This window comes from Schistocerca gregaria, chromosome 11 (genome assembly GCF_023897955.1).
Source record: "Schistocerca gregaria isolate iqSchGreg1 chromosome 11, iqSchGreg1.2, whole genome shotgun sequence".
NCBI lineage: Eukaryota > Metazoa > Arthropoda > Insecta > Orthoptera > Acrididae > Schistocerca > Schistocerca gregaria.
Window position 1 is genome coordinate 146,861,872 of NC_064930.1, and position 14,620 is coordinate 146,876,491.

The window sequence follows — 14,620 nt, forward strand, 5'->3', positions numbered from 1 at the left end:
AAAAATATCATTCAATAGTCATGTGACATTTCATAGGTTAGTACAAATTCTCTCAACTCTCGTAGAAAGGCACTTGTCATAATCAGGTGTGCAGATGTAAGAATGTTTCCAAGAAATGAGCGTGTCGTATTTGCGGTGCTTTCTACAAAGGAATGTCAATGGCGAGGATAATGGCCTCTTTTTTTTTTTCACCTAATGGCTTTCTTTTGTCAGGTGGCTGTCACGCAGCTGGGTGCCCACGACGCATTACGTGCAGGTGGTCACTTAACTGTCTTACCGAAATATTTACGACACCAGTTTCCGCTACAGTGGCAGTCTCATATAAAAAATTTCACAGGTCAAGAATTTGCGTTACACATCTGTAGAAACAAAATCCTATTGATACAACAGTATCCAAAAAATTTTCGTCGGCATTGTAATACATTCACACATTTACATACATTTCATAATTCTTAAAGTACGATTCTTGGTTTCCAACATCCTTTTTCACAAACCAGAGTACCTAACCACTACTCATTATTCCTCACCTTATTCGTCGACACTTCTTCAATATTTCATAATAACACATACGTAGCATAATCAAATAACTTATATAGCAACAACTTAAACATATCTCAGCAGCATAATTCACATCGTCGCAATAATATCATAACAACTCAGTCAAATCTCAAAAACGTCATAGCTTTCTGCAATAATTTGAAAGCCTAAAAAAAATTCTCTGCTCACGTCATAAGTGTCATCTACCTCAAACGTACTTTAAAAATCCTGATCCCATACCAAATACATCATTCAAAGCTCTCATAGTATCACAATGGTTCCAAAAAAATATGAACAGTTCCCAAAGTACAGACAAAATACAGTTTCATAAGTGTGAAATTATCCAACTGTGTAATTGTGTAAACATGCCTGACACTGACATAGTAAAAAAAAATGTTTGTCTCTCTCAGTTAAATGATCAGATAGCTGTGTAATTTGTGTGTTAGAGAAATATGGTACCGATGTGTAAAGTTGTATAAGCAAATACCATATTAGCTAGGGCTCCTTGTGCTTGCCAAACATATGGTACACAAAGTAGGCGTGTACCCCCCTGAGGATTAATGTACTTATATCCTCAGGTGTTACAGATTACAGCAATTGAATGAAATGTATCATGGAAAACTTTCTTTGTAATTCAAAAATCTTGAAAAATAAATGGCTTAAGTACAAAATTAATCACTCAAATACGTGTACTGTAGCGCTAAACTGTGCGTCTTGTTGTAAGATAATTATGTGGAAGTGTCGTAGTCATCGTCCTCTGTAAGCAAAGTTCTGCAGAAGTCAATGTACTTACCTCGTAATAAACGAAGTGAATTGCTTTGCGTATAGATATCGTAGTTACTACGCTCATTGCCGTGATGAAGAAAGTACTGTACTGTAACGTATTGTTGTGCTACAGAAAAGGCTGTCTCATTGTAGCTATACCACAAAGTTACTACTAAAACATGTTTTACTTTCCAGAAGAATTCAGAAAAAACTGTGCAGATATAAAACAGATACATCGCAAAAGCACAATCTAAATTGTCGCAGACATTAGTAGCGTTGTGATATAATCGTGTAGCTATCAAATAAACCAAATGCTAAGTCACCTTTAATCTCACAGAAAGTACTTCAAATAAAAAATGTCTTTTCAACTAAACCAAAATGTGGCATTAAAATCTCATTAACAGTATATGTTCTAAGTATGCCTGCCTCTTTGTTGGCGCGCGTCGCTTTTGGGATTTGGAGACCTAACTTCTACAAATTCACCTTGTCGAGAGGGCCCTGCTCTGTTTGAATCCCGCCAGTTCTGATGAAATTCCGGTCTGTCGTTACGATCATATCGTCTGTCGTCATGTCGGTAGATTCCATAGCTTCTTTCTTGTCGGTCACGTGGTGGAGAATTTCTCCCTGAATCGTAACAGCGCGTGTCGTGTCCAGTTATTATTTCTTTCATCGCGGAATTGCGACGGATTTGACCTGTAGTGATTGTTTTCCTGTTTTCGCATCCCGCGACTGTCTGTGTCAATTTCTAATTCTTGTAAGAGTCCCTGAAAGGCTTCAATGTCGTCTTTGCAACGCCCTGCCAAAATAATATTCCTTAAATGTTCAGGCAATTTGATTAAGCAAATGCGGATGAGTTCTGAAGGGCTATATGGGTTTGAAAGATATTGATTCTTATGCAACATGTCTTCAAAATATTTGACAAGACTGGAAAATTCAGATTGTTCAAAGTGTTTCATCGTCATGTTGCTATGTTTTACTCGGTCTTGTGTAGCTTGAGACCAATATGCTGAGAGGAAGGCATGATAAAATTCTCCTTCACTGTGACAACCGTGAATGACCGATCGCATTCTTACAGCTGGTTCATTCTCCAAGTAGCCACACATAAATTCTGATCTGTGCTCTAATGACCAGTTGGGAGGAAAACAATGAGAGAATTGATGGAGCCACGCTTGTGGATGAATGTCGTTGCCAGAATTCTTAAATGTTTTGAATTTACGTGCAGTAATGAACAGCTTATAGTCAAAATCATCGTGTCGGCGAGTAGCATATCGGTCATTGTTACGTCGTGTCGGCGGTTCCATCTCAAAATTCGGTGCACCTTGCCAATTTCTTTCATGATTTCCGAAATGGCTTTTTCGTATTTCTAAGTCCCTCTTCCCGTGTTGGAGCGCGAGTGTCCTCTGAAATATGTAATTTTTGTATTACCTGCGTCAACTGATCTTGTACTTCCCGGATTTCTCTTTTGTATTGCGTATTAATTTGATTCTGATTTTGTTTGAATTTCTTAATTTGTTCATACTCTTCTGTGTCAGTGATGGCTACAGGTCTTGTGTCATTCAGATCATCATCTACCTTTGCAGATAAATTAGTGAAGTGATCCGAAAGTTCGGCTACTTTCTCCGATAGTGAACACATTTCCTCAGTGTGTTTTTCTGAACCAAGTTTCAGAGTGTCCATTTGTGTTGAAATCGAATCTACTGTGTTCTTTAAGTTTTTCTGAGTTCTTGTAAGTTGCGTAACCGAATCGGTGGATGCAACTGAGTCAATTTTAGCTTGCAACGTGTCGTGATTTTTTCGAACAATAGTTTGCAATTCTTTTATGGCTGCTTCGTGATTCTGTAATGCGTTTTCATGCCGCGAAAAAATAGTTTGAAAATGCTAACAAATTTGTGTTTTTACGTCATTACAGATTTTTTGACATTTCGATTCAATGTTATGTAACTCAGTAGTTAAATCTTCACGTGTTTGTTTAAGTATGGTGTTTAACTTCCGAAGACTTTGTTCCATTGTGTCTAACTTCCGAAGATTTTCTTCCATTGTGTCTAACTTTTGAAGCTTTTGTCCCATTTGTTGCATTAATTGTAATAAAAATGCACTGGTGTTTGAAACATGTTCCTCAGTGCTATTCGGCAATGCATTTGAACCGGCAATATTCGCAGTTTGAAAAACAGAAAACGTGTCTTGACTTATTTGAGAAAACTGTGAGGACGCAAAACCTGAATCTACAGTATGTGCAATATTGTGTCCTGTCATTTCGGAATCCTGAGGCGAGCTGTTGCCGACCGATCGATCGATAATGCTTTCCTGTTCACTAATTGTTTCACTGCCTGCACCATTATTTGCAGCCCGCTCCATTTCCCTATGTACAATTACCAAATTACTACTTTGAACATTAGTTATGGTGGCGCTAACACACTGCTTTCGTCTTCACTGTCATTTCTCAGTTTACTTTGGAGCCTAGTATTACGTTTTTCACACGCCATTATTGTCACAATATTTCACACGATAACACAGAAAAGCACAATTTGAAGAGCAAAAATAAGAGAACACATTAAGGTAGCACTGAAAATAATATCTCGTTAATTGCAAGCGCAACTGCGAAATACTTGGTGCAAACCTACATGCATGCCACAACTGTTTTACTGTACAACAATGAAAAACTACAACTACAGAGGAAATTCTCTCTACAATTACGCGCTAGCAATAAACAAAGGCTACACTAACTACAAAAACTACAAGAAAAAATCAGAAGATTCCAGTGAGGTATCCTCGGCTAAGGGTCGACATATGAAACGTCCCATAAGAACAATTATACATGACTGTGCTTAAACTGACACACAATATTTTTGGCGCAACGCAATCTGACTTTCAATAATCCCTACAAGAGTTTGTAAAGAAGAGAAATTTGTTAACATCGACTATAGATTTGTCAGGAAGTCCTTTCTGAAAGTGTTTGTGTGGAGTGTAGCCATGTATGGAAGTGAAACATGGACGATAAATGGTTTAGACAGGAAGTGAATAGAAACTTACGAAATGGGGGTGCTACAGAAGAATGCTGAAGATTAGATGGGTAGATCACATAACTAATGAGGGCCGAAACCGGTTGCTAATAAATAATGCAAAATCTGAGGACGAAATCGAGATTGATTTTATTGATTTTTAAAATTTTTCTTCATGTATCCTTCGCTTGTGACTGACGAAAATATTAATAAATATAGTATATTTGACATTATTACGGTTTATTTCCGGCGTAAGGCCGGTATTACTCTATTTCATTTCTTTGACAAAGAAATATAATCAGATATTCGTCAAATTTCTTTGAGAAAGAGCTTTGACATGGCGCTAAAAAAAAATATCACACTGTAGTCATATTTTTCGTCAAATTTCAAGATGCCGGACGACAGCTTGTTTTAATGCGCTGCATTTGCTAATACCACAATTGCATTGTGTATGTGGGAGAAAAGCGGCGAAAAAAAAGAAACAAACATACTTGAATGAAGCCCTAGGTATTTCGTCGAGATGATAAAAGCAGTCATCAAAATTTGTTAAGAGATCTGCAAGTGGAGGAACTGAAGTGTTAATATAGAAATTACTTACGAATGGACGAGAGTGTATATCAGTATTTGCTCAGGGAAGTGGCTTCTCACGTTACAAAACAGAATAGTCTCTTAAGGAATGCTATACGTGCAGAAGACAGTCAAACTGCGACACTGGGATTTCTTGATACAGTAGAGAGCTTCTACAGTTTTCAACACAGCACTCGAATATCACATCGCTCATTAACCAAAATACAGTAATTCCAGAAATGTGTGAAGCGATTTATGAAGCACTGAAATGGGAATACGTGAAGGTAAATAAATGTTCAGTACACTATATGGGCAGTAAGAACTATTTTTATTTTGGAATAATTTAATTAATGGAATTAGTGTTCAACAAATACAACATTAATAAAAAGTAAGAAACAGATGAAACGCTTTTCAGCTTGTGGCATCCAGAGTTCAAAATTACGGTCACCCGTATAGGTGGCGGTGAGTAACAATTAAAAATGAGCAAACTGTCGAACGCCCCTAACAAGTTTCAAATTAGCACCACGAAAAACTGAAGTTCGGAAATTAATTTTTTTATTGTGAATTTCCATTGTATTAGATCGTACGGAGGGAGCCGTCTGATGATTTGCAATTAAAAATAAATTAAACTCTGGCTGCAAGGATTTTTTTCTTTTAATCAGTAACCGATTTCCAGACCGCGGGACCTACCTTTGTATACATAGAAAATTTTTCCAAAATTATTTATCAGCATTACCCATACGCTATTGAGGATGATTCTGTCACGTTACAAACTCTGAGACCATGGAGAAGGCTTAAGGCTCTGGAGAGGAACCGTCAGTCTGGTGTGACCTATGAACTCTCGCAGCAGACGTGGGGGAGAAGGGATGCTCAAGACAGGCGCAGCTCCCCTACTGCATTCCGTTATTTATTACCATCGTATCTTTACGTCGTGCTCCCACCTTCTTGATCCCTCTCTGCCTTAGGCGACGCCGCAAGTGTCACAGTAGCAGTCCATTGTTTCCTTCTGTAGATATTTATGTTTCGGTTATTAAAGCAGAAGAAAGGGACTCACCATCTCGATGTTTAGCCCGTTTCAACCTCCCCTGAAATTTATTCATTCCGAATGAATCGATATTTTTCCTCTCATCAGATCAGCAGTTAACTGCGTGTAGATCAGTATAACCTGTGGGTACTGTGCCACAGGAACGTTTCCCTCGTCTCGCACCTTCCAGCGTGTCCGGTATAACGGCTCTTCTTCTTGATGATTTGGTTTGATTTGTACTTGACTTGGCTACAAATCGGCGACAGTCGGTAGTGTGTTGAGATCGTTATCAAGTTACGAAGACGACGTTACACAAAATAACAGTGCTGAACCGAAATGTCGACGCGCGTGACATATTTACTTCACCAATAATCGTAATTAATCGTTTGTAATCGATGTTTAACTGATTAATGATGAAATATTAATGATAAAACCAACACAGTCACGTCCACACCAAATTCCCTACAAGCCGGTCATAATTTCAAGTATCTAAGAAATCGTTAACAGTGGTCTTATTTGAGTCAAAGATTCTACACAAGCGCCGAGCGCTACACTCAAATATTATCGCTGATGCGTAATTATTCCTCGGGAGTTTCATGTCAATAATTTGAAGGATTTTAAATGACAAATGAACGACTTGGCGCGAGACGGTGTTTTATTGCACAATATGTCACTTCCTAAGAGAGTCTTGAGAAGAAAACTTTTCCAGGTGCTGTGGGGATTTAAATTATATGCTTCGGACCTTTCACTGAAGTTCTATAAACCACTGGCTACTATGAATGAAAATTGTCTATCAGTGTTCGTTGCCTAAATCACTGTCTAAGTAATGTTTAGTACAATTATCTAGTTAAAACTTCACTTTGCCCTTATCTCGTGGTCGTGCGGTAGCGTTCTCGCTTCCCGCGCCCGGGTTCCCGGGTTCCATTCCCGGCGGGGTCAGGGATTTTCTCTGCCTCGTGATAGCTGGGTGTTGTGTGTTGTCCTTAGGTTAGTTAGGTATAAGTAGTTTTAAGTTCTAGGGGACTGATGACCATAGATGTTAAGTCCCATAGTGCTCAGAGCCATTTGAACCATTTTTTGAAAACTTCACTTTATTCTAGTAGGTAAAAGTCCTCCGTTCGAATTTAAATGCTGTGACATTTGAAGTCAGAAGATCGTATTACTGCGCCATAATAGATCGCAATTATTCAATCTCAAAAACAATCTAAGCGCGCCTACATGTACGAGCATTCAGATATATGACGTGCTTCTGCTAACTCACGTAACGTAGTGACAATGCATTGAATCATACTTAGTCATTACTCACGATTCCCAAAGAGTACTCACACGGAGTATTCTTTGGGATCGTTGGTTCTACTTTGCAAATGTTAACTTACGCTAATTTTGCGATTTATTAGGATTTTGGTTTTATTTTACTGAAATTTAATCTTTCTTTTGTAGATTGCTAAATTGTCAAGTCTTGGAGTCCTGATTTAATTACTTGTTACTGTCCTAATAATAGTGATAAATGGAACTTCGTTCGCTTATTCACTTTTCTGGGAATTTGGGACTTTGTGGGGAAATCTTTGGGGTATTGGCGGCTAATTTTTGATTTTTATTTCTCGTCCGAGGAAGTGGCATTACACCGGTCATCCAATTTTGGTTTCCAGGCTTTGTGCTTTACCTGTAATAACCCCGTGGCGAATGGGAACGATGAAAAGCCAGTATTCTTTTCCTCCAACTTCAACGGAAGTAGACAACAAACTGTGGAAAAATCGTAGAACATTGGTCATCAAACTGCTGCTCGAATTAGATACTCGTGTGTGTATGTTCCATCCCCCCCCCCCCCCCTCCCTCAAGTTCTCAGCCTTATTTTCTACGCTAATATGATTTTAGCAGCAAATAGCAGAGTCCAGAAACGTGTGTATTTTTCTTGTTCAGTAACGAACACCGGTCTTACAGAGACAGTAATACTTTAAGGTGTGCTTAATTTTAATCGATGTTGGTTTAGATGGCCATCAGCGTATGTCAGTGGGGCAGTCGTAATTTAGCATGCTCAGTGCACGGGTAGAACACTGGAGTGTCAAAGAAACTCGTATAAGCGTCCGTATTGAAAAGCAGAGATACGCAAACAGGCATAATACGGCGCTGCGGTTGGTAACGCCTAAAGAGGTTGGTCCATTGACAGTGACCGGGCCAAATATCTCAAGAAATAACCATCAAACGAAAAAACTGCAAACAACGAAATTTGTCTAGCTTGAAGGGGAAACCAGATGGCGCTATGGTTGGCCCGCTAGATGTCGTTTTTTTTAAACTAGCAACCCCCATTCTTTATTACATATTCGTGTAGTACGTAAAGAAAAGGGAATGTTTTAGTTGGACGACTTTTTTCGCTTTGTGATAGAAGGCGCTGTAATAGTCACAAACATATCATTTGTGAGAACGGATGCCGTTACAGCGAGATTACCCGTATATACCACTTTAATGCAATAAATGCTCAGAATTATGTCAGTCAACCTCAATGCATGTAAATACCACATTAATGCAACGAATGCTCAAAATGATGTCCGTCAACCTCAATGCATTTGGCAATACGTGTAACGAAATTCCTCTGAACAGCGAGTAGTTCGCCTTCCGTAATGTTCGCACGTGCATTGACACTGCGCTGACGCAAGTTGTCAGGCGTTGTCGGTGGATCACGATAGCAAATGTCCTTCAACTTTCCCCACAGAAAGATATCCAAGGATGTCAGATCCGGTGAACGTGCGGGCCACGGTATGGTGCTTCGACGACCAATCCACCTGTCAATGAAATATCCTATTCAAAACCGCTTCAACCGCACGCGAGCTATGTGCCGGATATCCATCATGTTGGAAATACATCGCCATTCTGTCATGCAGTGAAATATCTTGTAGTAACATCGGTGGAATATTACGTAGGAAATCAGCATACATGGCACCATTTAGATTGACATCGATAAAATGGGGGCCAATTATCCTTCCTCCCATAATGTCGTACCATACATTAACCCGCTAAGGTCGCTGATGTTCCACTTGTAGCCATCGTGGATTTTCCGTTGCCCAACAGTGCATATTATGTCGGTTTAGGTTACCTCTGTTGGTGAATGACGCTTCGTTGCTAAAAAGAACGCATGAAAGAAATCTGCCATCGTCCCGTAATTTCTCTTGTGCCCAGTGGCAGAACTGTACACGACGTTCAAAGTCGTCGCCATGCAATTCCTGGTGCACAGAAATATAGTACGGGTGCAATCGGTGTTGATGTAGCATCCTCAACACCGACGTTTTTGAGATTCCAGATTCTGGCGCAATTTGTCTGTTACTGATTCACTGATTAACCGCGACAGCAGCTAAAACACCTGCTTGGCCGTTATTTGTTGCAGGTCGTGGTTGACGTTTCACACGTGGCTGAACGCTTCCTGTTTGCTTAAATAACGTAACTATCCGGCGAACGGTCCGGACACTTGGATGATGTCGTCCAGGATACCGACCAGCATACATAGCACACGCCCGTTGGGCATTTTGATCACAATAGCCATAGATCAGGACGATATCGACCTTTACTGCAATTGGTAAACGGTCCGTTTTAACACATGTAATGTATCACGAAGCAAATACGTCCGCACTGGCGGAATGTTTCGTGATACCACGTACTTGTACGTTTGTGACTATTACAGCGCCATCTATCACAAAGCAATAAAAGTGCTCTAACTGAAATAATATTTCTTTACGTACTACACGAATATGTAATAAAAAATGAGGGTGCCTGTTTTTAAAAAAAAAACCACCTAGTGGGCCAACCACAGCGCCATCTAGTTTCCCCCTACAAGCTAGACGAGTTTCGTTCTCTGTAGTTTTTTCTTTTGATTGTTATTTCGTGAGATATTTTGCCCGGTCACTATCAATGGTCCACACTGTATAATATGAAAGCACATTAAGGCTGTTGTAATACATTGCAGTGAGCGATAGGAAAATGGCATTTAGCAATTTTCGTAAAACATTTGTGACCTTCGATAGCGATAGAAACTAAAGAAATGAATTGAAATTTGTGCCGCAGCCAGAACTTGAACCTGGGAGACCTTGCCTACGAGACAGGAGTGCTGGCCATTAAACCAGTGCAGCAGTGTAGGTAGCACAGATGCGCGAAGTGTCTAAGTTGGCCGTCCGCGGTGGCCGAGCGGTTCCTGGCGTTTCAGTCTGGAACCGCGCGACCGCTGCGGTCGCAGGTTCGAGTCCTGCCTCGGACATGGATGTGTGTGATGTCCTTAGGTTAGTTAGGTTTAAGTAGTTCCAAGTTCTAGGGGACTGATGACCGCAGATGTTAAGTGCCATAGTGCCCAGAGCCATTTTGTCAAAGTTGAGTGCCCCCCACCAAGTGGTGTGGCACGGCGGTTAGCGCGCTGGACCCACAATCGGGAGGATGACAGTTCAAACCCGCGTGCGCCCAGCCCGACGTAGGTTTCCCGTGATTTCCCTGAATCGCTTCAGGCAAAAGCCAGGATCGTTCCTTTGAAAGGGCACGCCCACTTCCTTCCGCATCATTTCCTAATTGACGAGACCGATGACCTCACTGTTTGGTCCCTCCCCCAGATCAACCAACCAATCAATCCACTGTCATCCCTAAAACAAATTTCAGTTATATCTTCAGCTTATTCCCCCCTTCTTAAATCACCACTATTGCCAAAGCTATACAGTACTGGAATAGCACTGCAGTATTGGACATACCTCAAGTGTAAAAGAGCCATAGATATCATCGTCATGTTCGTCTTCGTCGTGTTCGTCTTCGTCTAAGACTGATTATGCCTGGAGCATAGTCCCCCTTATAAAATTCCTCCATGATCCCCTATTCAGTGCTAACATTGGTGCCTCTTTTGATGTTAAACCTATTACTTCAAAATCATTCTTAACCGAATCCAGGTACCTTCTCCTTGGTCTCCTCCTACCGTCTACTGCTGAACCAACGAGTCTCTTGGGTAACCTTGCTTCTCCCATGCGTGTAACATGACCCCACCATCTAAGCCTGTTCGCCCAGACTGCTGCAACTATAGAGTTCATTCCCAGTTTTTCTTTGATTTCCTCATTGTGGACACCCTCCTGCCATTGCTCCCATCTACTAGTACCTGCAATCATCCTAGCTACTTTCATATCCGTAACCTCAACCTTGTTGATAAGGTGACCTGAATCCACCCAGCTTTCGCTCCCATACAACAAAGTTGCTCGAAAGATTGAACGGTGCACAGATAACTTAGTCTCGGTACTGACTTCCTTCTTGCAGAAGAGAGTAGATCGTAGCTGAGCGCTCACTGCATTGGCTTTGCTACACCTCGCTTCCAGTTCTTTCACTATGTTGCCATCCTGTGAGAATATGCGTCCTAAGTACTTGAAACCGTCCACCTGTTTTAACTTTGTTCCTCCTATTTGGCACTCAATTCGTTTATATTTCTTTCCCACTGACATTACTTTCGTTTTGGAGATGCTAATCTTCGTACCATAGTCCTTACATTTCTGATCTAGCTCTGAAATATTACTTTGCAAACTTTCAATCGAATCTGCCATCACAACTAAGTCATCCGCGTATGCGAGACTGCTTATTTTGTGTTCACATATCTTAATCTCACCCAGCCAGTCTATTGTTTTCAACATATGATCCATAAATAATATGAACAACAGTGGAGACAGGTTGCAGCCTTGTCTTACCCCTGAAACTACCCTGACCCATGAACTCAATTTAGCGTCAACTCTAACTGCTGCCTGACTATCCATGTAAAGACCTTTAATTGCTCGGAAAAGTTTGCCTCCTATTCCATAATCTCGTAGAACAGACAATAACTTCCTGCTAGGAACCCGGTCATGTGCCTTTTCTAGATCTGATAAAATTAAAAATTCCTTGAGACATTTGTGTCTCAACTTTATCTGCAATAATGATACGAACAAGGGGGCCCGGGTTCGAGTCCCGGCTGTGTTTTATGGGTAGACAAAGATGAGACTCGTATGTCTCAATGAAAAGTTAAGTGCGGTAGGTGAGTTCCATGTAAAGTGGTTTAAGGGGCAGGATTACACGTTGTGTTATGCATGTTTCCTCGAAGTAAATAGACCGTGGAGTGAACACCTTCGCCACAATCAACGTCTATCTTCAGGAGTTCTGGGAAGCGGAGTGATGCAAAACTTCTTTTTCATGTGTGTATTATCCACCACTCTACGACTTTGTGACAATTTTGAATTAATAAAGCAACATTCTTTGTCGTGTTAACACGTCCGATACAGAACAGCGTGCTGCAGTCGGGTGGTATTGTCAGGTAGGCATGCGTCGTCTGTAGAAAATGTGCCCGCAGATCAGAGCGACGGACTTGTGGTACAGTCGGGTGGCATTGGGCGCATTATCTGCTTAGGCACGGAAAACTGGTCACCAACTAGGCCTTCAGAAAAATGCATCTAGGTCCTGTATATTACTCACTTTTTCAGTTAAAACGTTCGTTTTGATACATTATTTCACTTCTTCACTTAAAACGTTTGTTTTGGTACATTATAATGTGTACATTTAAAGTGTTTACCACTTAAACACACATCAAGAACCGTGATTTGTCGAAAATTGAAATTCTCTTTTAGTGGATACTATACCGCCCCCCCCCCCCCACCCAAGCCACTGCATTCGCCCCCGACCACTAAAACCATTTTGTTAGGAGGACAAACCAGGAGCATTTGATATTGTGGGAATTAGTATCCGTAACTTAAAAAAACAGTTGCACAATTTGAGTTTGTCTGGTTTCGCGGAAATGGATACAAATGTGTGTCGTGTAAGTAAACATGGCTGTTTTAAGAAAGGCTTGGCCCTGAGCACTGTGGGACTTATAAGTTCTAGGGGACTGATGACCTCAGATGTTAACTGAGGACATAAAATACATCCATGCCCGAGGTAGGATTCGAACCTCGCGACCGTAGCGGTCGCGAGGTTCCAGACTGAAGCGCCTAGAACCGCTCGGTCACCCTAGCCGGCATTTAAGAAATTGGACTGTGGACCAGAGACAGTCTTGACTGGAGTACATGTGACCCTGCCATCAAGATCAGCTGACACAGACGTTGCCCTTACAGGCTACTGACATCCGGCAGTTTGCCGTATTGTAAAAACCAATACACTGTCAGAGATTTAAATATTACACATGCACAGATTCACTGATAGCATAAAAAAATCCCCAACACAAATACACTGCGGCTGACAGGAAATTCTGTTACAAGTATGATTTTTTAAAATTTTTGGTTTTTTTTCAGACCTAATGTTTTTACTGTGGTACCTGGGTGCCAGTTCAAATACCAACATAGCCCAGTGACCATTAATTTATTCTTCTCCATCTTTTTTTTTTCCAGTTGCCGGTTGCCGATCCGTTCCTTGAGAAGGTCAACATCCAGGATCTGGGTAAGTGAAAACGCATCGCTTCATTATTGTGTGTGTGTGTGTGTGTGTGTGTGTGTATGTGGGGGGGGGGGGGGGGGGCGTTAGCATGCGTGAGCAATAGATTGATATAATTCAAATATTTCATTAAAACTTTATTTGCTGAATACTTTTTAAAGCTCGGCACACCGTATTTGGGCTGGAAACGTAGGCTGGGACGTTGTAAAATGGAACAAGGTGTTTGAAATATGTTTGGGAAATGCGGAAGACGGGTATTGTTTTGAACAGTCCTGATAACCTTTTACTGTAACAAGCAGTTGATTTAGCGTATGGCGCAGTACGTCACATGACGTCATTAGTATACAATATAAACATCAAGTATGCATATAAAACGTACAGGTCTTCCAAAGAGAAGAAAATACATGTAATACGTAAAATCATCAAGGATATGGGAACAGAGCTGCAGCCCAATGTCTCTGTTGCTGATGTGTTCTGTTGTGTTTTCGGTAGCAAGCAGGAACTCAACTTCGCAATCTTGAACTACACACTATACGGTTAGCTCGGTGGCGCTTGCGGGACTGTGGTTTTTCCCCATCTTACAACGAGACGGCATATCTGCCACAGTATGTTCTTGGAATTCTATTTTGTGTAGACTACATGTTGCGATGTTTGCCGAAACCAAACGGCGTGGTGAATTAAGTGAGTACGAATCACAAGTTGAAGGAAGAAAAGTAAACTACTACTACCCCTACTACTATTAAAGTTTGCTGCCGCCGTTGCCACAAGTTATTAAGGAATGTGACTTTCCACGACTGGTGACCAATTAAATCCTGTAAGTGGTCTAAACTAGTTATCATGTGTGACTATTTGCAACTGAAACTGTTCCAATAAATATTTTTAAAAAATATACAGTTGTGGCGCGTCTCATCCCAGTATATCGTCCATTATCAGGTTATTTGAGCAAGCAGTAAAGGAAACAAAAGAAAAGTTCGGAGTAGGCATTAAAATCCATTGAGAAGAAATAAAAACTTTGAGGTTCGCCGATGACATTGTAATTCTGGCAGAGAGAGCAAAGGAGCCTGAAGAGCAGTTGAACGGAATGGAGAGTGTCTTGAAAGGAGGATACAAGATGAACTTAAGCAAAACAAGGATAATCGAATGTAGTCGAATTAAATCGGGTGATGTTGAGGGTATTAGGTTAGGAAATGATAGAAATGATAGACTTGAAGTAGTGAAGGAGTTTTGCTATTTGGGGAGAGAAATAACTGATGATGGTCGAAGTAGAGAGGATATAAAATGTAGATTGGCGATGGCAAGGAGAGCGTTTCTGAAAAAGAGAAATTTG

The 14,620-nt window shown here is 40.8% G+C and overlaps 1 protein-coding gene across 1 annotated transcript in view; it reads left to right on the plus strand.

Moving 5' to 3' along the window:
* Nucleotides 1–14,620, plus strand: part of LOC126295071 (5'-AMP-activated protein kinase subunit gamma-2-like) — a gene marked incomplete at its 5' end in the record, with an annotated part of 207,609 nt that overhangs the window by 76,666 nt on the left and 116,323 nt on the right. The window contains one exon of the mRNA XM_049987317.1: nucleotides 13,251–13,299. Within this exon, the coding sequence (XP_049843274.1) occupies nucleotides 13,251–13,299 (49 nt within the window). The remainder of the gene's footprint in view (nucleotides 1–13,250; nucleotides 13,300–14,620) is intronic.